We start from the raw sequence: 23,255 nt of genomic DNA on the forward strand, positions 1-23,255 counted from the left end.
ATTACTAGCCAGCCTCCTCAATTTATTTTGCTTAGCCAGGCAGTAGCAACATTACCGGAGTAGGGTGCAAGAGATATTCACTAATGTACCTTGAGGAACACTATTAAATGAGTTCCCTTGCAGGCCTTGCAGGATTAAAACACCCTTTTTGGTAACCACCGACGCAAATGCACTTTTTCATATACACACTCACCACTGAAACACTCTGACAATGGCCACAAATAAACCGGTATGAACGCTCGGTACGTGGTTCAGCAAGTTCTTCTCTGCCACGTCTTGCTGGCTGCTGTGTCTTTGCTTTTGCTCCGGCATTATCTTCAGGCTTTATGACAGCCCCACTGACAACCAAAAAGAATGCAAAACTGTCATCAAAAACAAAAAATACAAATAAAAAACATGTACAAAGATGAGTAAAAGAAATGAAATGGCATCATAAATAAGAAGTTCATATTTAATAGTTATGTAAACCACAATTAACACATGTCCATAGCTATTCAGTTTCAAGTTTTGCCTGACATATACTGTTGCAGCATAATGGACTGGATATACAATCATTATGGAAATAATAACTCAACTTTACCATTTCAATGAAGCATGTGAATCATGAACCATGAAGGGTACTATGAAGCGTACAGCTTTCAGAAGAAAGCTGTACGCTTCATTTATCGTCGCTTTGACAGGTATATTTCACCAAGTTCCCGTCTTCCTATCTTACAGCTCACCAGTCTATCTTCCCGTCGACACATTGAATGTTTGAAGTTTCTTTATACCTTAATTAATTCCCCACGGTTTCCTTTACTCAGCAAATACATAGCACACGCTGGACCAACGACCACCCGAAATTACCATCAGTTAAACATGTCTACCTTCGCTCATCGTACGATGGCGTTTATATATAGTTTTTTTGTTCATTCTATTGAATTGTGGAATTCTTTGCCTGGTTACGTTCGATCTTTATCACTGGATGAATATTTATTGTATATCACTAACCATTGATGTAGAGCGCACTAATGCTCTTCTATGTATGTATTTGCCTGCTCCTGCGGGGCTGCATTATGTTGAAATAAATAAATAAGTAATGTTCAGGGCAAATCATGATTTGTTTATAAAAATTTACATTCTAAAAGCCATAAAGAAATTTGGTACTCATAAGAATTGCTGTGTCTGTGGGATTAACAGAGTCTAATAGCTGTGCTTATGGAGCAGGCAAGCAGTTCAGGTCAATTATTCTTGATAGACATTTGAAGGGACCCTGCTACACTTTTTGAGCATGATAAGACAATGCTTCCGTTTTCTGTTGAGGCTCCTGAGAATATCTCAACAAAACATTATAATGCAGGACATGGCCTAGACTTTATAATGTAGTCTCAAAGTAAACTAGAAATCACTCCCTGTTCACTTGACAAATGATGCCATACACCAGGAGTCTCAAACTCGCATAACGCATCTCAAGCCAGTTGGTTGCTGATACCGAGGCGAAAAGAGCAAGCACTTGACGAGGACGGACCGAGGAAACACAAGACACAGGCGCTGACTGGCAACATCTCAGGCAGTAGGCTGCGGTCACAAAATCTTGTCCCACAATCAGTTGAGGGAAGAATGTAAAAACAGGTGGGGGAAAAGGGGTGGTAGTTTGTACACATTATTTGGAAACATTACCACTAAAAAGAAATCCTTTCCCACATCTTATGTACGAGTCACATTTGAAGAAGATTTGGGGTCAGGATTCCTTCTAACAACATGTCGATAGCGATCCCCAAAATGAATAAAATTTGGACGCAGATTCTGAACTACTGCTCTTGTTTCATGGTTCAGCCTTTCGACACATGCTGACCACATGGGACGAATTACGAGAAGAGTGCTTTAGCCCAGTCATTCCCAAGTAGCACATGAACAAACTTATTAAGAAAATTTCAAAAAAAATACATGGAACAAACATAGGCCGCGGGCCGCGTGTTTAAGACCCCAGCCATAGACTAAAATGATGCTGTCGTAAACTCAAAGTCCACGACCATTGGCTCATTACAGTATCATGGGCTGCGTAGTTACCACTGCTGCCATGGGACACCACCATGTGCCCACGTTCGTGGATCACACAGAAAGTAAACTGTGCATCTCAAGAAAAAAAAATATACAGACCAAGGTGACGTTGCACACTGGCAAATGACCGTAGCTCCTGGCCCCTGTTTCATTTCGCCTATGCGTAGGGTTCAGTGTGCTTGCCGACACAAAAGGAAAGAGAGCGTTTCAAGCGTGTGATAAATCCCTGTAACTCTTGTCGCACTTGACGAAAATGACGAAACTCATTTTAGGAAGTCCCTGATCTAACAAATTCTCTTGAAGGTGCCCATAGGGTTCAATGTTGTTATCAACTCAAATTTAAATAGCTTAGTTGGCACAAACCCAATTTAATAAAATTTGCCCGAAAAAAATCAGTAAAAAAACTTTTTTTAGGGGCGAAGCTCCTTAAGACCTTACGATGTCCGCCGTCTCCGGTATGTCCGTAACACCATGTAACCTTCAACTTATAAGCAACACAGGGCGTTGGTGGTAACCGTTTTGCATGTAAACTTCGGCTTATAAGCAACAGAGGGCGCTGTGGTTAATTGTAGATGTGATGGCGCTCCTGTCAATGCTATATATATATATATATATATATATATATAACCACGTTCCATACCACACATCCTCTTCTCTCAATGAACGAAGACGAACGCCGGAAAGCGCGACGTGCTAAGTATCAGCGTACCGTCGACGGGAAGCTACCGCGGAGACAAAAGAGAAGGAAGCGGATGCAAAGCGGCGACGGTGACAACAAAGTTCTACATCACCGACTAGGGCTAAGGAAGCAAAGGCTAAGCAGTAAAAACGCCAAGCTGACGCGCAGTTGAGACAACTTGAAGCGGATGCAAGGCGGCAATACCAACACGAAAATTCTACACCAGAGACGATAGCTAATGAAGCTGTGATTATGAAGTCAAAACGTAACCCAGAACTCGGAACCTCATATCAGCTATAAAGATGAATCACCGCTATATCAAAATCGGTCTCAGAACTATCTCTTTGAATAAAAAAAATATATAAGTATCACAACCACAATCAGTCTCAGTACTATCTCAACTTTAATCACAATAATCACCTCTGAAAGCTTCGCCCCGTAACAACCACAATCAGTCTCAGTACTATCTCAACTTTAATCACAATAATCACCTCCGAAAGCTTCGCCCCGTAATTATCTTCAAGCAGCTTGAAATGCAGCGATTTTTTTCTTCCAAGTTTGACACCAATGAGTTTTATTTTCAGGCATACACTTCTAATGCTATCAAGATTAAATTTAAGACAACTAGCCACCGAATTCACAATCCTAGCTTTATCTTGACAAGGCTGCAGGCGGCGCCCATGCATGGAACAACAGGTTTACACTGGGGGAACAGATTTTCACTGGGGGAAGAGGTTTTTTAGTGTTCCTTTAGTGCTCCTATAAGAACACTTTGATGATTGCTCTCATTCATCATAACTTCACATTAGCATCCCCCAAATTGCATCTCATGTCCAAGCTGCCCCCTCCCCCCTCCTCCAGACTACTCACGCTCACACATGGCTTCGCAGCAAACACGATGTTGTAACAGCATTTCAGCATTGTTACATTAAAATTCTTTATTTGAAGGCACTAAAAAATCCCTCTTTTGATTTTATGAACTTCCTGATTTAATAAAATAATTCTAGTGCGATCATCATTACATTATAGTATTGAGTTTCAACATTAGTGCTTTTGAACGCTTAAGGCATAGTTATAACCGTGGCAAACCCTGTGATTGAAGTAGTCTTCAAGTAATCAGCGAGATTACTTGAAAAGGTGGTCATAGTACAGCATACCATACAGGTCATAAGAGCACTATTCTTAATTACCTTAAGCCCCAAATTCAATTTCCTTAAGTAAAGGCCTGCCAGCATGCACAACATGTAAAGCATCAAGAAACTAGGGACGGTTTTGTGATATGAATATACACCACAAACTTCACGGCAGATAAAAACAGCTTAGTTGAAGAACAAGCAAGAATTTCTTGGCAGATTTTATGCATAAGTAGAATTTTGAATTGTGCACAAGTTTCAGAATGCATACATGAGTATCTGTTTCAAAATCAACAGGGCCGGTATTTGGTGGCGATTCCTTTTACAAAGCTAACGCCTAGTTGTGCTTTTCATTGTTGACACACGGTCAGAGAGATGTTATCAACATGATCAGCCAACCATGAGTGGTACAGGATAAGGCTAGCCAAGAATCGAGCATAAAATATCACAATGAAATACCAGCCCAGGTCTCTAGGGTAGCATTGCAATATTAAAGAAAGATGCGCTTCGAAAAAAAAAGAATTGTGAATCTGCAGGCTGGTGCAACAAATTTTTTTGCTCCATACAACAGCTTTTATTCTGATTTCAAATGTGTACTAATTTTGTAGTAAGTTGAACAGTTTTCATTTTGTTTGTTATGGACAAACTTTTTACGCCACTAAACTTTTATGGTTCCAAGTCATTAATGGCTCATATTGCTCCTCATTAACTGTAGAATGCAAATGAATATTAAGAAAGTGTGTATAAAAAAATTTTAATCAACAAGAAGAATTGTAATATGAGAATTCCTAAAATTCTCAGCCCATGCTAATTGCTTGCATTAGCTTTGTAATAATTATACAGGCAATATCAAGTTTTAAAGGAGATACTGGACCCTTCACATGTTAAGGAATATGAGAGCAAAATTTAATCCTGGCCTGGCTATCAGAAGTGCCAAAAACATGTATAATCTCAAAAAATTGCCCAAAGACAGATATGAAAAAAAAAAGCATTTTAAACATATAAGTCAAAGCTCACCTATGGGGCAAAGGTATGTTTTTAAAGTGAATTCTTCCATCATGCAAGCTTGGCAATCATTATTGTTTTGAGCATGTGGCTTTAGTGAACTGCTCATGCAAAATGCAATGGCAAGCAGCCAGGTGACAATTTCCGGGGAACTTTAGACAATGAGCTCCTTTTATTTTTTAGTAGCTACCTTGTGCCCGTGACACAGCAGAGAGACTTGGTCTTTCTGTTCCGATGTCAGAGCGACCCAGAACGTGCTTTAGCACATTCCGAAGGACCAAATAAAGTTCATCTATCCATCCACCTTGTGCTCTTTAAAGGTGGTTGTAACCTACTTCAAGTTTAATTAAAATTTTCAGTTTTTTTTTATTGTGAAAGAGGAGAAATTAAACTTGTGGAAGCAAATAAAAACAAAATATAAGTAACTTTGGAAAAAACTTGCTTTTTTCAACTCTCATCTCCCCTTAAGTTAAAGTACTATAGTCACTCCCTTTAAAACGTATTTGGTCAAGCCGGATTTTCTAATATAATGAACAATGCATAAACACTTGGTTGGTTTTAAACAATTAAGTGCAGCACACAGATTTCTCAATGATGACAGTGTCTGCAAATACAAAATGAGTGTGCTATATGAGAGCAATAGAAACAGAAGGCCATGCACGCTTTCTGTGGAGGGAGGCCTGCTGCTGAAAACTCGTGGAAATGACATGCATGCACACTTTGCATAACAGACACTTGGAACATCAGTGACAATGGTCCATGAAGTAGTGCAAAAGGGCACAACTGAAATTGTGCAGTGACGCAAAACAGAAAAAAAAAAGTGGGAGAGGCAGGGTTCATTACAGACCATGACACATGAGAGAACAGAGAGAAAGAACACCACTTGCAGACACTCAGCAGAGCAAAGAAAGAAGTATTGGCTGGAACAGCAGCAGCACAGCTACAATGCAGTTTCTTTAGACTCCTCCACCAGAGATAATCTTAAAAATTCCTTGAGTAAAACATTCCCTATGACGCCTTACAAATTTCAGTGTGAAACCAAAACTTGCAATAATGCATACTCAGGGGGTTTTAAAGGGGACCTGCAACACTTTTTTCAGCATTGTCAGGAAATGCTGCCAATCTGTAGCCGAGGCTCCAGAGAACACATGTGCAAAACGTTATAGTGCAGCATGCGGACTGGAATTCACAATTATTCTCAAAGTATGCTAGAAGTTGTTCCTTCTTTTTTTTACAAATTATGCCATATATTACACAAACGGTCACATTATATACACAAACTTTAGGCCCTTGAGCATCATGAGCTGCATAGTTACTGCAAGACCGCTGCAAGAGACTTCCATGTGCCCCCCCCCCTGTGTGCTTGCAAATAATTTTCAACTGGTGACCAGGGGAAAAAAAGACAAGTAATGTGTGTGTTTTAGCCCCCTACAAAAAAAGCATCAATCCAATGTTACAAGTGCAAGTAAAAAAAGTGCCAAAAATAAAGCAGACTAACTAAGCAAAAAATAACTAAAATGTGTATGCATGTCAGACATGCATGCTCACACAGCTAGACATGTTTAGTACATGCTTGCTGTTTTTATAATATACTCAATGTGCCACTCAAAGTATCTCTACTTCTATGATTTTTTTAAAGGCCTCAAATGCCTCACCAAATGCAAAAATTGACCGTTGGAATCATAAGAGTAATGCAAGAAATCATCATTGTATAATGATGTCACCATATGACATCACAGATCGCCAAAATTTGTGATGTCAAATGATGCCATCATCACACAATGTCGTTGCTCGGCCAAATGTGAGCCAAACACGAAGGCATTGCAAAACCAAATAGGGTTCAGAAAGCTTGCAATGTCTCCATTTCTTGGGGCAGTACAAAATCATGTTAGATGCAGAAAGCTTTCAGAAGGGGTGGGAAAGAAACAATACATCGACTGATTAAAAAAAAAGAAAAAGATGGCTTTCACCTCTGAGTCATCTTAAGTGAATGCATAAAAGTCCGGTGAGTGTTTTTTTTTTTTTTTAGAATGAGGTCAAACCTTGGATATTGTTAACAATATCCCAGAGGCACTAAATGCAAGATAGGGTAGCACCTAACATTCTCATAAAGCAATGAGATCAGTAAAAGATGCATGCATGAGCAAAACCTACTGAAATGTGAGCCCCACCTGCTATGCTGTTTACTTTAACGTAACTTTAGTCAATATTTATGTTAACAGTGCTACACAGCAGAGCACATGGAAGAAGTGGTCAAGAGTATGCGCATGTGCCCTATGCGCAACTAAGTGCAAGTGTCCTCAGATGCGCTGTTCTGTTAGACACATTCGATACTGGTACATTCTGCCGCATTATCAGTCCCCTTGTTTTCTTTATGAATGCCATACACATCCAGCTTGAAAATGTGAGCGTCGAGGAGGCCGAGACATGCCCATTGATTTCAAACTCTTTGGGAATGAGCGTAGGAGACAGCACTTGCAGTTCAATGTACTTTCTCGGCTTGTGCATCGTTGGCAGATCTCGATACCTTTTGAGAATATTAGATGCTACCACATCCCGCGTTCAGACCTCCGCAATACTGTTAAAAAATTGCTAAGGTTTACTATCAACAACAAAAGTTTGCGGGAAATTGGATCCATAACAAATATGAATTTTCGCTATATAAGTGCTTAATGCTTGTAATCAAGCTGGTGACTGTATAGGTCGGAACACCAAGAGCAGTAGGGAACATTTATTTCAAAATTACATTCCAAGACAAAGTGGAAACTTAACTACATCGAACATTTCGCGTTCTACGAACTTTTGCAATTGATAGTACATATCCTCCTTTCTAGTAACCCAACACATTAAAAAATGCCTTTCAATATCACAGAACCACACAATGCTATTTATGACCCACACCATATATTTTACACTGTTTCCTTCCTGTCTTGTTGTTCTATAGTGACCTTATTTGTTCATTTCCTGATCACAAGTTGATTTGGTGCAAGTTTTACGAGATGTATCTACCAAATTACATGTGCACTTTTGATCTGCACCATTTGGCATACACTTCTCCAAGTTTTAAAAATATTCCTGTCATTCCTAGTGAATATACATTTCATTTCTTTGTTTTGCATGTCGGCTAGGTGTGCGATGCACGACACACACAAACTGCAAACCTAAAGTACCTCCTACTTATGGCATGGGGGTGTGCTGCTGTTTGAATTTTTTGGGTTCATGGTGAGGCAGGGATAAAAATGGCATAGGCCCTTAGTTTTATTTATTTATTTTTTTTTTCAATTTCAAACTCGCATGTGTCCCCTTCTTTATCTCCCAGCATTGCTTGAGCCATGCCCAGAAGGATTTCGGAGTTTTGTGGAATTTAGCAATTGTGCACATCTGTTGCTGCTCGCAGACTCATATGTCAATTGTGTAAAATATGCCTTGTTCGTTCAGCAAGTTTTTCTCTACATGAAAATGCCTGCAATCTTTTGTTGTCATACAGCTTTATTTGTTTGTTTTTTCTTTATGGTGGTGTATATACAATGACGCTGTGTATCCACTTTTTTTTTTTAAGTGTAAATGATATCCATTTTCTTTGATTGAATGTACAGTCACATTGTTTGTTCTTTCTTTATGGTGGTGTACATATAATAATGACGCTGAGTGTCTACTTTTTTTCTTAAGTGTAAATAATGTCATTTTCTTTCTTTGGATGTACAGTCACAATATTTTTGATACTGAACAGTGGAGTGTGTGGCTTTCCAAACTCCAAGAGCCGTTAGGTGGTGGCAGTGAGAAGCACTGCTCATGTGCAGGGTGTACAGAGAGCGCAAATTCTCCCATCGCGTATGCTACGTCGTACAAATAATCGCATGTCACCTGCAGCAGGCACACTGCAGTAAGAAAGCCATGTGCTTCAAAGTAGTAACAATTTTGAAATTTCAGTTTTGTTCAATATGATTCCAGAATAAAACTTGAAAATATGTCATCTTTTGATGGCATTCTCCAGGTCATCATATATTGGTAGGCGGGTGCGTTACGCGACGCACATTTTGCCTTGTAGCATGGCTTGGCACCAGTATATACGAGGTCTATTAGGAAAGTATCCAACCTTTGGCGGAAGAAAAAAAAAACTCGCATAATTAGAGCGCTGGAAACCTAATACCCCTCAAAGTAGTCCCCTTGGGGCTCCACACACTTCTCCCAGCGATGCTGCCATTGTTGGAAGCATTCTGAGAAGGCCTCTTTTGGAATGGAGTTCAGCTCAGCTGTTATTAGCCATAATATCCTCCCTTGTCTGAAATCACTCTCCTTTCAATGTCTTCTTGAGTTTGGGAAACAGCCAGAAGTCACAGGGGGCCATATCAGGAGAGTAAGGAGCCAGTTGAACTACAGCATTCTGACTTTTTGCCAAAAACGTCGCAGTTTCACGGCAAGGGCGAAGCAATGAATGCGATAGCAATAACTTGCAATGTAAGCCAAAACAGCTAGCAGATCGAAACGTGCCGCGCGCTGCTCACGCATAAATTACACACGAAAACAACACACACAGGACGAGAGCCAACTAATAAAGTTTACAACTCGACCCTTAATGCGCTGTTTAAAGAAAAACGATGCACAAAACGTCATCACAGGTACTGATATGAGTGCAAACTAACAAATGTCCCAGTTATTACTTCACTGCATTTGAAAAGCGTGCTCTTTTCGCAAATGTAGCCTGCCCAGCGAGTGAAGTTGACCTTTGTGGCCCAGGCAACTAATGCAATCATTTTGGTGAAAGGCCAAGGCACACGATTCTCCCTACCGAAGGGTAAGCGCAAGCGCACGAGCACCTAACCCCCCCGCCCCCATGCGTGGGGCAAAGTATGCGTCGGAGATAAGCGCGCGTTGGCGCATCACGACAAGCTGGGTGCCAAGCACGGGTGGCTTGAGGAATGTGCAGGAGCAATTTCATGATAGATGCGCTACTTTCCGGTTGACCTCAACTCAGGTCTCTTGCGCTGCACAGCATCACTTAGGCGACGGAGGACATCCCTGTAGTCTTTGGTGGCTGTTTGACCCTGTGGTACATACGCACGGTGTACCACACCGTGGGAGTCAAAGAAAGCACTCTGCATCACTTTGACGTTGCTACGCACTTGGCGGGCCTTGTTTGGTCTTGGTGACGTGGAATGCTTCCACTGTGACGACTGGGATTAGATTTCCGGGTCGTACCCATACACCCAAGACTCATCACCAGTGATAATGGTGTTCATGGAGCTAGGGTCACTGCTTGTGAAACCCAGCATGTACTGCGAGACTTCATCACGAAGTTGCTTTTGCTCCACCGTGAGCAGTTTCGGCCCGAATTTTGCCGCGATTCTCTTCATGGCCAAATTTTCGGTCATAATGGAGTGTGCAGAGAAAGTTCCGATGCCCACCTCTTCCGCAACTTTCCGGATAGTCGCACGACGGTTCAACATCACCCCAGCGTTCACTTCGGCAACGACCAGGTCACTTTGACATAATGATGGCCGACAGAAGCGTGGCTTGCTCTCCAACGATGTTCAGCCGTTTTTAAACCAGTCGTACCATTCCTTAATCTGCGTGTGGCTAATAGCGTCGTCATCGAAAGCCGTCTTGATCTTTTCAATGGTTTCCTCTTCGCTGTCGCCCAGTTTCTGGCAAAATTTGATGCAGTAGCATTGCTCCAGTCACTTCTTTTTTTTCCTTGCAATGAAAAACCGACAAGAGCACTACCTCACTGAAATGCTGCGTCCCAGCGAATGACACTATTGGCCGGCAAGAAAAATTTCACACATGCGCACGGAGGTTCAAGGTAGGCTGATCCAAGCGTGCTTGTTTCAAATTCATTAGGTGCTCACAAAAAAAAAAAAAAACATAAGGTCTGATACTTTTTAAACAGACCTCGTACATGACAAAAGTTATGAAAGAGCACATCAAAAATCATTGCATCACCGTGCTCTTCTGGCCAGCATGAACATTTGTGAAAGTATGTGGAAACATACATAAAATCAGCCTTTGTAAGACACCCTGTTTACGTGGCGACTGCGGGCAAGCTCTAGGTAGCCATCAGTGACGAGCGGGAGAATCTTCGAGCACATTGTAACTTTGTGCCAACACTGGACTCGTCACCACCCTATAAAATGGCAGCAGTGTTTCTTGCAAAGGGGAACATAAAAAAAATACCAATTATTGATAGTAGACTCTCATTAAACAGAACCTCAAGGAACCACGAAAATATGTTCTATTCAACAAGAGCTTTGTTTACTGAGAGATCAATATAGGTGCAGAATACAAGCACAAATCCAACCATATCAGAGGCAGTTGTTCCATTAACCAGAAGTTTCGTAAATAGATTTTCATTTACTGCAATTCTACAGTAACATCAAAAGAAATTATTCCTTTTAAGTGCTAATTACGATGTGCTGTCAACAAATGTACAAAATTTACATACAGCAATTCCAAGGCACTAAATGTTCTGTTGCAAGAAAGAAGATCAAGTGATGTGTTGCCTTGTGCGAGTTTTGGTAATTGATGATAATTAGCATATAACCAAATTCTTATTGTGCAGTCACTCATGTTCCATTTTGATATAAAAAGAATGGAATCATGACTCCAAATGAGCGTGACGTTAGTTTTTGGTTGTACTAATTTTTAGAAAAGGTTGGTAAATACTTTTAATGCTGCTGGAATGCAGCACGACGAACTACCCGTCAGACATCACAGTGCCTTCATCACAGTGATCGGTTGCAGTAATATGCAGCACAATGAAGTCAAGACATACTGACTACCGAGAAAGTTCAGTTCATACAATTAGCTATGTATCTTGCTCTCTTTCAGGCGAAAATAAACACAACTACCACAAACATGTTGCATACACCAATACAGCCACTGCCACTCAAGAGGTTATTCCAGGTTTACTGATATACTTCCTTAATTCCTTAACATACTGGTCTTTTGTAAAATGTGCACCAAGCAACATAGTTCGGATCCTCGTGCTTCTTGGCCTGTTTATTGCAAGACTACAAGAACACAGGAGGAAGAAAAAGACAAAACCTAGGCGATGGGCCAAGCTTAAAAACACACAGTTTGGACTGAAACCATCAAAATTTTAGTTGGCTGCTGAATACGATCACCTACCAAGGTCAACAAACAGCTTGCAAACAACACATGAGCGCAACGATGATATGAGGCACACAAAAGGAAGCTACCCCTCCCCCCCACATTCGCAAAGATATTGTAACGCGGACTGAAAGAGCGAGAAAGAAGAAAAGGTAGGACGCTCTCAAGCGATGGTGATTCGGCAGTGACGGTTGAGCGCTGGCATTTTCAGCGTAAATAAACCCATCACATCCGTAACAGCTTTGGTGGAGCGGTGCTGGGTGATTCGCTGTCCTGGATCCCGCAGCAGAAGTTCTTCGGAGAAGCAGACGCTTAGCTGGCCTACCCCCGGACAACATCAGCACGAACGGCGACACAGCAGTCCCGTTGACGTACTATGCTGCTGCATCCGCCTGTGCCACCGACATCGCACAAAATGGCCGTCTACCTCGACATCCAGACTACTGGACGCCTGAACCACGGATATTATCAGGTAAAACTGACGAAGACATGGATGCTTGGCTAAAACACTACGACAGAGTGAGCAGCTACTATGAATGGGGCGCGCCGGCGAAGCTCGTGAACGTAGCATTCTTCTTTGCCGGGACCGCTTTGCTTTAGTTTGAGAACCATGAACATCTCTTCACCACTTGGGATATATTTGTTGAGGAACTGAAGACCTGCTTTGGGGACACGAGTTCTATGAAAAAGAAAGCTGAGCAAACGCTGTCACGTAGGGCTCAGTTGCCCGGCGAAACGTGCACAACCTACATTGAAGAGGTATTGAAGCTTTGCCGGATTGTCAACGCAAATATGCTGATGAAGACAAAGTCGGTCATTTGTTGAAAGGCATCGCCGAGGACGTGTACAATTTTCTCATAATGAAGGAGAACTTGAACACTCCTATTTACAGGCAGCAGTGTCGCGAATTCAAGGCGTTGAAGACCCAGAGAATTTTACCCAAGTTCGGGCGCTTGGACATGTTCCCACTGTTGCAAGTATGGACGTCGCCGCCTGCGAAGACATTCCCTTCCTTGTACGTCGGGTAGTTCGAGAAGAGCTCGTATGGCTTCAAGCAGGTGATGCTCACCACCAATGCTCGTTCGCCGCGTGCCCCGAACCACCTTCCTACTGGATGCGAGAGCGCCACGTTGAAAACCGACCACGCACAGAAAGTGCAGATTTCACGCCGCGGTTTTCGTTTTCCCGTCGGGTCACGGCCACCACTGAATGTCATCATCTCGACGTGCCGCTGCAGACCTCCTACCATTGTCAACCAGGCCTCTACCAGAAGACTACTATGCGTCACCTGGAAATGCTCCTGCAGAGCCCGACCTGTCTCCGCGTACTTCTGCCACTTCTCCTCCTGCTAATGTAAGCCGACAAGTCCCCATTTGCTACACATGCAGTCTCACAGAGCATATTTCATGCTTCTGTTCCAGCCACGTTTTTCGACGTGCCCAGCTCGTATGCACGAAACCCGGACCGCTCACCCGGCCGACCACCGTCCCCGACAGCAATAGCCTAACCAACTTCGCAGAGAGTCCCCCTGCTCCGAGCGAAGCCCGACGCCACCTCCGACACGTTCCCGCCGGTCGCCGTCTTCGCGTCGTCGGTCGCCTTCCCCGCATCAGCTGACAAACTAGCTGGTGCGACCAATGAAGGTACGGTCGCGGGACGGTCATTTTCGCCAATTCCTCCTTCTGCTGTGATGTTGATGAACAAAGTGCGTGTGTGTATAGACGGTGTAGACACTTTTGCTCTTGTAGACACTGGTGCTGCTGTTTCGGTTATGAGCCTTCGTTTCAAACATCGTTTCTTGGGTCACAAAGTAATATTCGCGTGGGATCGTAAAGAAACTTTTCGTGGAATTGGAGGCAAAGCGTTATGCCCTGTTGGTATTTGCTCAGTTGTACTCACGATTGGTGGACAAAATTTCCGAGTTCAATTCACTGTACTGGCTCGTGCAACTCATGACGTCATTTTAGGAATAGACCTCCTTCATGAATGCGGGGCTACGCTTGACTGTGGAACTGGAGAAATTCTTCTACAATGTACCTTGCCCGCTGCCATAGTTGACGATTTTCCAACTCTACCCATCGATGCGCTTTCTTTGTCTGAAGATGTGACGATTCCTGGTCGGACAGCAATGTTTGTTCGCTTATGCTCTTCTCACGTCCGCTCAGGACCCCGCACTGGACTTGTCGAGCCCGATCATACAAACGCCATCCAGAAGAATGTGCTGATCCCATGGTATGTCCTTACAGCCATCGACGTACTTGCTTGTTTGTGGGCGCTCAACCAGGGTGTCTACCAATTACATTTTTCCAAATTCCCTGACTTTTCCAGGTTTTCCATGACCATTTCAAGCAAATTCCATGACCGCTACGTCTGCTTGGAAGAAACTGCGCACTGGAAAACAAACTCCTGAGCGGTAAAAAGAAATTATGAGGCGCTCATATAAAATGGAAACCATGCTGCTTTATTGCATTCCCTTGTCTGAAAGCATTTTTTACAATAAATAAAATATTCAAAGACACAATAATTGTCCCTCGACAAACAGAAAAGCTTGTTTACTTGCATCGGCAATGCCTTCACTGTTTCAAGGATTAAATCTCTTGCTGCAGCATGGAGACCTGAAGCTGTGCGTCTTCCATCAGTTTTTGCTTCTTTGATTCAAGCTCTTTCACAAGAGCCGCAGTCCTCTTCTTTTTCCTTTCAGCATCCAATACGTCCAACCGTTCCTTCTTTTTCCTCTCCAGGTCTTCCTTCCATTTGATGTTGGAACTTCGAACCATGTCTATCATCTTGTCTGTTACGTCAACTTCTGCAACACCACCTGCTGCAGACACCTCATCGTACACTAACCTTTGTGCTACAAGTGACTCCTTCTCCATATTTTCCACAAGACATTCCTTGTTCACTGAAAATCCCCGCTCCACAGAAGAATTTCCATGTGAAAGGCACAGCACAATCTTCACAAACAGCAGTAGCTCTTCATGAGAACTTGCACAGAGTTCCACCCACAGCTTCTCCAAGAGCTCTCTTGCACAATCAAATTTTCGCAAACGCACTTGTGCAGTGCTGTTCGAGCACACTTGTACATATGATCTACTTGCTCTCTCTCCTTGTAGGCCTGTAAGGCGCCCATGCTCTATAAGTACTTCAAGTGCAATGTTTAGCTGCTTCTGGCCAGCTTCCACAGAAGCGGCACAAACTGCTGGGTTTAAGCAACTGGCCACCCTTGTCAGCTTGTATTTCAGAGGTGATCTTTCGATTATCTTTGCTGAACAGGCCTTAATAAATAAGATGCATTCTTTTTTGACACTTACCACCGCAGTGTGAGATGGTTTAGTGATCTTTCGCAACTCACTTTTGGCGGCAAGGCCTATGTCAAAGGCAGCTATACCAATGATGTTGTTTGGGTTCTCCAGATCAATTTTTATCAGTTTTGAAAATGTGCCTGCAGCATCCAGCTTTTCCTTTAGCACGATTCGTCCCAGCAGTGACCGCAACAGGCCGTTCAGTGCTGTTGCAAGAAAAGGTAGCATCGGCTTTTCTGTCTGAAACTCAGCCAAAAATGGCTCCAATTCTTCTGAAACTGAAAGCATAAAGGCCAGCTTTACTGGCAGCATCTCGTCTTTCACAGCCGTCTCGACATGAGCATAGCTGCCACACGCTGGAAGTTTCTTTTCTTTCTTGACATGCTCAACATATTTGACCACATTTGGGAGGACTTCCAGTGCCCTAGCAAGAGCCTTGCCATTTTCCAGCCAACGCACTGAGCAAAACTTTAGCGGAAACAGTATGCTCCCTGTGAAATTGACATAGTCGGCTCGGCGTGCAGGGACGTTTTTGAACAAATTGTACAAGCTTCTAAGAAACACTACTGTGTTCCACTTTGTCACATTGTGGCCCGTTTTAAATGCACCACTCACAACGTGCAGTCCGCAGCTTCCAATGTCCACAATATTCTGATTTCCATCAGACGCAGAAAACTCTTGCTTCAACGACTTCAACAACTTCAAATTGACGTTTGGACCATCCATCGAAAGTTGAAGTATTTTTGCCGGCTCAATGTTCTCAGTGGCCTTTTTGAAAGCGGCAGCTAAATCTTCTGCGCGAGTGTGTCCTAAAAAACAGGACGTCAGGTAGCGGGTTTTGACAACGTCGTCAGCTGGGTCCCAAAACCTGATCAAAACGTCCATTTGCTCTTTCTGAGCAATTTTGTTCAGGGACTCGTCAAAAGCCACGACCACGTGTGGGACACTATGCAGCTTTCATAGCAGCCTGTTTCGGAAGTACGGGGCTATACTGTAACAAATTGTATAGCCAACTTTGTCCTTACCAAGTTGCAACTTCTTCGCGACGTCGCACGTGGGGAACATGATGGGAAAAAGCGCCGCTGACGCTGCTGCTGAACGAAACGATCCATGGGTCGCTATAGTGTTCAGACACCAAACAACTTCTGCTTTCGTGACACATTTTTTGACCAGAAACCCATTTAAAGATGCCTTCCCGTCAGGCGCGACGGCCACCGGTTTAGCAGGCACGCTTTCAGCACTCGTGCTTGGCACAGTCGATACACATTCACTCGTAGTCGTAGCAGTCATGGAACACGGCAAGTTGGGTCCAGCACCGAAAAACGCGAGGATGTTTGTCTGGGAAGCACTTTGCACAATGCTCACAGCAGTTAGGTGTTTCTTGCTCACAGCGTCACTGGAGACAGCAGCGATGCCCATATTGCTAAGCGAGAAAGTCTTCTGGCATGCTGCACAGTGAGCCTTACTTGTATCGTTCGGCACTGCTCTAATCCATGAGGCGTGCTCGGATATTTCCGCGTTCACCCAATCAGAGTTAAATGAACACTTCTTCGCAAGAGGCATAGCAACTCACTGCATGCTCACGGCATCACATGAAGAATGGGAATATGGCTGCAGCCCAGGCATCTTGATATGTGGATTGGATTGGATTGGATCCGATCTGGATTACCATATTTGCTCTACTACTGTTTTTGTATCCCAGTCCAATTTACGCACCTGTAAACTAAACATTTCAGTAAAAAAATAATTACGACTCGCATATTCTGTGCACCTTGCCCTCTGCTGATGGCACTTCCAGCCTAACCAGAAAACCCTCAAGCCGAGCCGAGATCGCGGCCAAGACAAACATGCACAATTTTATGCGCGTAACGTTGTACTCGGAAAGTAGAAGCGCCAGCTATGCACTGCTTTTTTTTAACTATGCTTCTGCTTAGCTGTTCTGTGTGGTTTAAGGAGCGATTTTTAAAGGTTTGATTAATGCTAATGAATATTTTCGTGACGATCTGAAAGACTACAGTCAGTTTCCATGACCTGGCCGGATTTTTCAGAAATTCCCCGACTTTTCCCCGACTTTTCCAGGCGTGTTCAAATTCCCCGACTTTTCCAGGTTTTCCAGGTTTTCCAGGTTGGTAGACACCCTGTCAACGCAGCATCAGAGCCTATTGTCCTACCAGCCGGGTTTAAACTGGGAACATTTGAGGAGCAGGCCACAGTTGACGTCAGAAGGGTCTCAGAGTCTCCAGCCATCAGTCAGACTGCACCCAACTACTCAGCCGAGATGAAACGCATGGTCAATAAGTCGTTGCCTTTTTCTGAGCAAAATGTCCTCAAGGAGGTGCTTACACCCTACGCAGGAGTCTTTGATTTCGCTCAAGACAAGCATTGTTCCAATCCTGTATGCCCCACCGCATCAACACGGGAGATGCTACACCGATACGCCAGAAACCCTATCGCGTATCCCTGTCAGCGAGGAATGTGATCGCCGATCAGGTCAACGACATGCTGCAGAAAGGCGTTATTCAAGAGTCAAGCAGTCCCTGGGCAGCTCTTGTTATATTGGTGAAAGAGAAAGACAACTCTTGGCGATTTTGTGTCGACTACCACCGTCTCAACGCCATCACAAAGACGTATATCCGCTACCACGCATTGATAGTGCTGTTGATTGCCTGCACTCGGCCGCATACGTTTCGTCCGTCGACCTCAGGTCTGGATACTAGCAGATACCAATGCATCCATCTGACAGAGAGAAGACTGCTTTTGTCACGTCTGATGGGTTATTTGAATTCAACGTTATGCCGTTTGGATCATGTAATGCCCCAGCTACCTTCAAGCGATTCATGGATTCCATCCTTCGCGGTCTGAAATGGCAGAGATGTATGTGTTATCGCGATGATGTAGTTATTTTTGGCAAGACATTCCACGAGCACAACCATTGGCTTAGCATTGTTCTAGATTGAATCAAACAAGCTGGTCTCGTTTTAAACGCAAAGAAGTGTCGTTTTGGTGAGCGTCAAGCCCCTTGTGCTCGAATATCAAGTCGACAGGGACCGTATACGGCCAGACCCGCAAAAGATCAGTGCTGTCCGAGACTTCAAGCAACCAACATCTGTGAAGGATCTCCGTAGCTGTGTTCTTATTTTCGCCAGTTTATCAAAGACTTCACCCAGCTTGCTCATCCTCTGACAGAGTTGCTCCACGAAAACGCCCCATTCCGATGGACCGTTGAGTGTGAGGCTGCTTTCGAGCAGCTGAAGTATTTGCTTACTTCCAGGCCCCTCTTCCACCATTTCGACCCGGAGGCACTCACGGAACTGCATACAGATGCTAGTGGTATTGGTGTCGGTGCCGTGCTAGTTCAGTATCGCGACAGCCGCCAGCACGTCGTGGCATAAGCAAGTCGTACTTTGACTAAGGCGGAGAGAAATTGTACGGTCCCCCAACTGGAATGTCTTGCGATTGTTTTCGCCACCCAAAAGTTCAGACCTTATTTGTACGGCCGACAATTCAAGATCGTCACAGACCATCATTCTCTTTGTTGGCTCGTCGGACTATGTGACCCAGCTGGCCGGTTGGCTCGTTGGGCCTTACGGCTTCAAGAATGTAATTATTCTGTGACCTACAAGAGTGGTCGATGTCACGCAGATGATGACTGCTTATCTCGTCTTCCATCTCCGACTGTGGATGCTGAAGATCCCGATTTCGATAACTACCTGGCTGCAATCTTTTCAAACTTCCCAAATTTGGACGTCTTCCGCCGCGAACAACAGCGTGATCCTTCATAGAAACCAATGATCGATGCGGTTCGTAGCTCCAAATCCACCACGCCATTCGTGATTCATGACGCCCTACTATACGCAAGAATTACTCCAGCCATGGTTCCACCCTACTCCTCGTCGTGCCAAAATGCCTGTGTCTTGCAGTATTCCAAGCCATGCACGATGGCATAACGTCTGGGCACCTTGGATTTGCCCAGATGCTTCACCGTATCCGACAACGTTTTTACTGGCCTCGACTCTGAAAGACCACCAAGCACTACATCGCAAGTTGTGACGTCTGCCAACGCCACAAACAACCTACCACGCCATTGGCCAACCGTCTGCACCTGGTTAAGCCACCGACATCACCATTCGAAAAAGCCGGCATAGATTTCCCCAAGTATACCCACCAGCTGCTGCTAGATTATTGTGGACGTAGATTACCTGATGCGGTATACTGAAACGATGGTGGTTGCTTCAGCCACATCATCTGATGTGTCATGGTTTCTTCTGCACTCGATTATACTCCGTCACGGGGCCCCTCGTGTGGTGTTAAGTGATCGCAGCCGGCAGTTTACCACCGACGTTGACGAAGAGTTGCTATGGCTTTGTGGGTGCCAGTATTGGCATTCCACGCCATACCACCCTCAGACCAACGGCCTCACTGAGCGCACCAATCGTACCATCATCAACATGCTTTCAATGTACGTCGCGGCAGATCACAAGAACTGGGATGCCGTATTACCTTTTGTTACATACGCCTTTAATACCGCGAAACACGAGGTAACAGGTTATACGCCTTTCTTTCTCCCCTATGCTCGTCATTCCCAAAGTTTCCTTGACACCATACTTCCTTTTTCGACGAACGAAAACGCCAGTGTTGTGCAGACTTTGTGTCGTGCCGAAGAAGCTCGTCGACTTGCTCAGCTCTGAACTTACTCCGCCCACGCTCGCGCGAAAGACCGTTACGACACAAAACACCCACCTGTGACTTTCGCTACGGGTGATTTCGTCTGGCTGTGGATGCCCGTGTGAAAGAAGGGACTTTTGCAAAAGCTTCTTCCCAAGTACTCAGGACCATTCGTCATTACTCAGTGCTTGAGTGATGTCACTTACGCTGTTGCAAAAGTGACAGCTCAAAACCGGCGTTCGCGTAAGACGCAAATTGTGCACATTGCCCGATTGAAGCCCTACAACAACCGATCGCTTCTACTCGCTTGGCGAGTTTCGGCTTGCCCGGAGGAAAATGTAACGCGGACTGAAAGAGCGAGAAAGAAGAAGATGTAGGACGCTCTCAAGCGATGGTGATTCGGCAGTGATGGTTGAGCGCTGGCATTTTCAGTGTAAATAAACCCATCACATCCGTAACAATATTATGTCACCTAATGGCGCTAATAGTACAGAAAGCCAGGCCCTCCTGTTTTCACTCTTGAAAAAATTGTAACTGTACACAGAGTTGCTCGAGTATGCGTGGCTGTGTACTGTGTATGTATAGATTCTCTCTACACCCTCCAAAGGAAAATGCTTTAACAGAACAGATGTATTGACAAACTCCACTTTGAAAAAGGCTGGTCCTTCAGCAAAATGTCGATTTTCTTTTTGTATGTGCAATTGTACCTTGTTACTCCTTATTAATCACTAAATTACTAAGTCACACACACATGCACACACACACAAATACACCCAGAAAAACCAGTAAAAATATATTATTTTCATGAAAATAAGTGTGTATCATCATTTATTTGACTATACAACAAAATCTTTTGCAGAAACCGGGGTAGAGGTTGAACCCAGGGGCATAGCCAGGGAGTGGCACACCGGGCACGTCCCACCCACCCGAAATTTCATAGAGTGATGGCCATTTTAAAGGGGTGCCCCTCCAAAAATAAACGTGGTGCGCCCCCCCCCTTCCCCGAAATAAATTTCTGGCTACACGCCTCGTTGAACCCGCAATTCCCCCATCCCCTGGCTCCTTTCTTCAAACTGAGCAATGGGCAAAGGTGATATGCAGTACTGGTGTGCTTAAGTACAAACATTTAGAGCCAGCTAATACACTTACTTTTGTTTCCAGCACATACAGTTCATGTCACCAGGAGTAGTTTTGGCTCAAACATTTATGTCAGAGCCAGCATTACCTTTAGCAGCCAGATTTCCAGTGACATGATGCTGTTATCATGAGCAATGCCGTACAGCAGTCACTATACTTTGAGCAATGCCATACAGCAGTCACTATACTAATACCAAAGACAATTTCATATTACCATTCATGAGTACTGTATGTCTGCGACAGAGCAATTAGAACATGCAGTTGTCAGCACATCTTGCTAGCACTGCAATGTGCATTGTTCGTATAGCACAATATTTGCTAAATGCATGATAGGTCTGGAGTGGGAACTTGCGTTCAAGTGCTCGAGTCTAGCAGAGGTACACACTTGTGTTCACTTTGACAGAATACTCTCTGTATCATGCAAATTTATTGTATTGCCTTAGTATTCTTTTTGCCTTGATGGCAGTTGACCTTATGCATCATGAATATTTTAGCGCACATTAAAATATCCAATGTAACAGTAAAAGAGGTCACAGCTTTGTTGCAAAGATGAAGCAATGAACGCGATAGCAACAAATTAGAAGGTCACGCGAAAAATGACAAGCAGATCGAAACGTGCCCCACATTCATCACGCACAAGACATACTCACAGGTACAGATGACCGCCAATAAGCGTCTCAGTTGCTACTTCGCCGTGTCTGAAAAGCGCGCCCTTTTCGCAAATGGAGACAGTGCAACAAGTGCAATGACCTTTGTGTGCCGGGTAACTACAGCATAATCGTTTCAATGAAAGCCCTAGGCGTACGATTGTCCTCACCGAGAGATAAGCGAGCGCACGCGCCAGCGTCTCCTCTTCTCGAGGCAAAGTATGCGTAAGACATAGTTTCATACAATAATATTTTGCAACGTGGAAAGAACAGGACACAAGGCTTCGTTTCGACGAGAACAGCAAGGCCCATGTTCGCACACAAGAACAAAACGCAAGAGCAGACGCCCAACGTCGTCTTCCTCAAAAAACGCCAGAGACTGCCACTCATGATGCCGGCTTCTTCCTCCTCTGTTGTACTTACAGCTAATAATCGTGACAATATTGTATGAAACTCTATGGCGTGGGAGATGACAGCGCGTGCCGCCACGTCGTGACAATCTGGCGACGCACGCTCATTGCATCATCTCGCTGGTAATGCTGAAAAAACAATAGTACCCCCCCCCCCCCCGAGATGTCCATCACCAGCGGCAAGTGGTAGATATAAATAGCTTGCGGTTCAACCACTGACGGAGGTGCTCCTTCGTGGCTCAGTGGCTAACGCCTCGCACTCACAATTCAGAGGTTGAACGTTCAATTCCGCGTGCCGGAGTCTTTTTCTGAATTATTTTGCTTTCTTGCGTTTTCATATAAATATGAATATACATACGGTGAATGACGGTGACACCGGCAGCAAAATCCAGCTGAGAGTGTCCTTATACTTGCTAACAGTAATATTCATGGGATAGTATATACTATCACACGATAATCAAATTCGAGGGGACCCCGGGATTTCGCTTCAATTATCAGAAGATTGTGTTAAAGTGGTACTGAAACAAAATTTTGCCGATGACATAGCCTATGCGATCGATTCTCGTAAACATGAGTGTATCATCTACAAAATCCAAAGAGTAAATACAGCTGGAAGGCAATTCATATGAACTGCTTTCTAGCTGTATGCACGGCCGAAGTGTGCACACCCGATTCAGCACTCGATCAGTGCAGCGAGGTCCAACAGGCTACTAGTGTTTACTCACCTAATGAACGCACTCGCATAATAAACGCACCCCCAACTTCAGTTGTCCAAACTTGGATTTTTTTCCTCACAAAATAAAGACACCCCCTACATTCATCTGCTGCAGTCTGGCTAACCGACACCTGGCGCCTCCTTACCCGTTGGATCTCAGCCGTTTTTTATTATAACGCCAGCCCCCCTCAGCCACCTCGGCTCGCTCCCCCTCCCCCCCCCTTTCGCTCATTGCCGCGTGCCGTATCGTTTTTCTTTCTATCTGTGCACCACAGCGAGGTTCACGAACGATACGAGTATAGAGACGTCACAGCTAATAAGCACACAGCAAGCAAAGGTCATGAAACTGCCTTCGCCAACCAACGATCGCTTCCTGCGAATATTAAACTTTAAGGCCCAACTACGTGCACGC

The 23,255-nt window shown here is 44.2% G+C and overlaps 1 protein-coding gene across 5 annotated transcripts in view; it reads right to left on the reverse strand.

Moving 5' to 3' along the window:
- The window catches only part of LOC119176165 (type 1 phosphatidylinositol 4,5-bisphosphate 4-phosphatase), an 86,464-nt gene that overhangs the window by 30,244 nt on the left and 32,965 nt on the right, over positions 1 to 23,255 (reverse strand). For all 5 annotated transcript variants that reach the window (XR_012886871.1, XR_012886869.1, XR_012886872.1 and 2 more), the window contains exon 4: positions 194 to 338. Coding sequence is in view for 1 of the 5 variants with exons in the window: in XM_037427319.2 (XP_037283216.2) it covers positions 194 to 338 (145 nt within the window). In the remaining 4 variants the exon portion in view is untranslated. The remainder of the gene's footprint in view (positions 1 to 193; positions 339 to 23,255) is intronic.

This window comes from Rhipicephalus microplus, chromosome X (assembly GCF_043290135.1).
Source record: "Rhipicephalus microplus isolate Deutch F79 chromosome X, USDA_Rmic, whole genome shotgun sequence".
In the NCBI taxonomy this organism is placed as follows: Eukaryota; Metazoa; Arthropoda; class Arachnida; order Ixodida; family Ixodidae; genus Rhipicephalus; species Rhipicephalus microplus.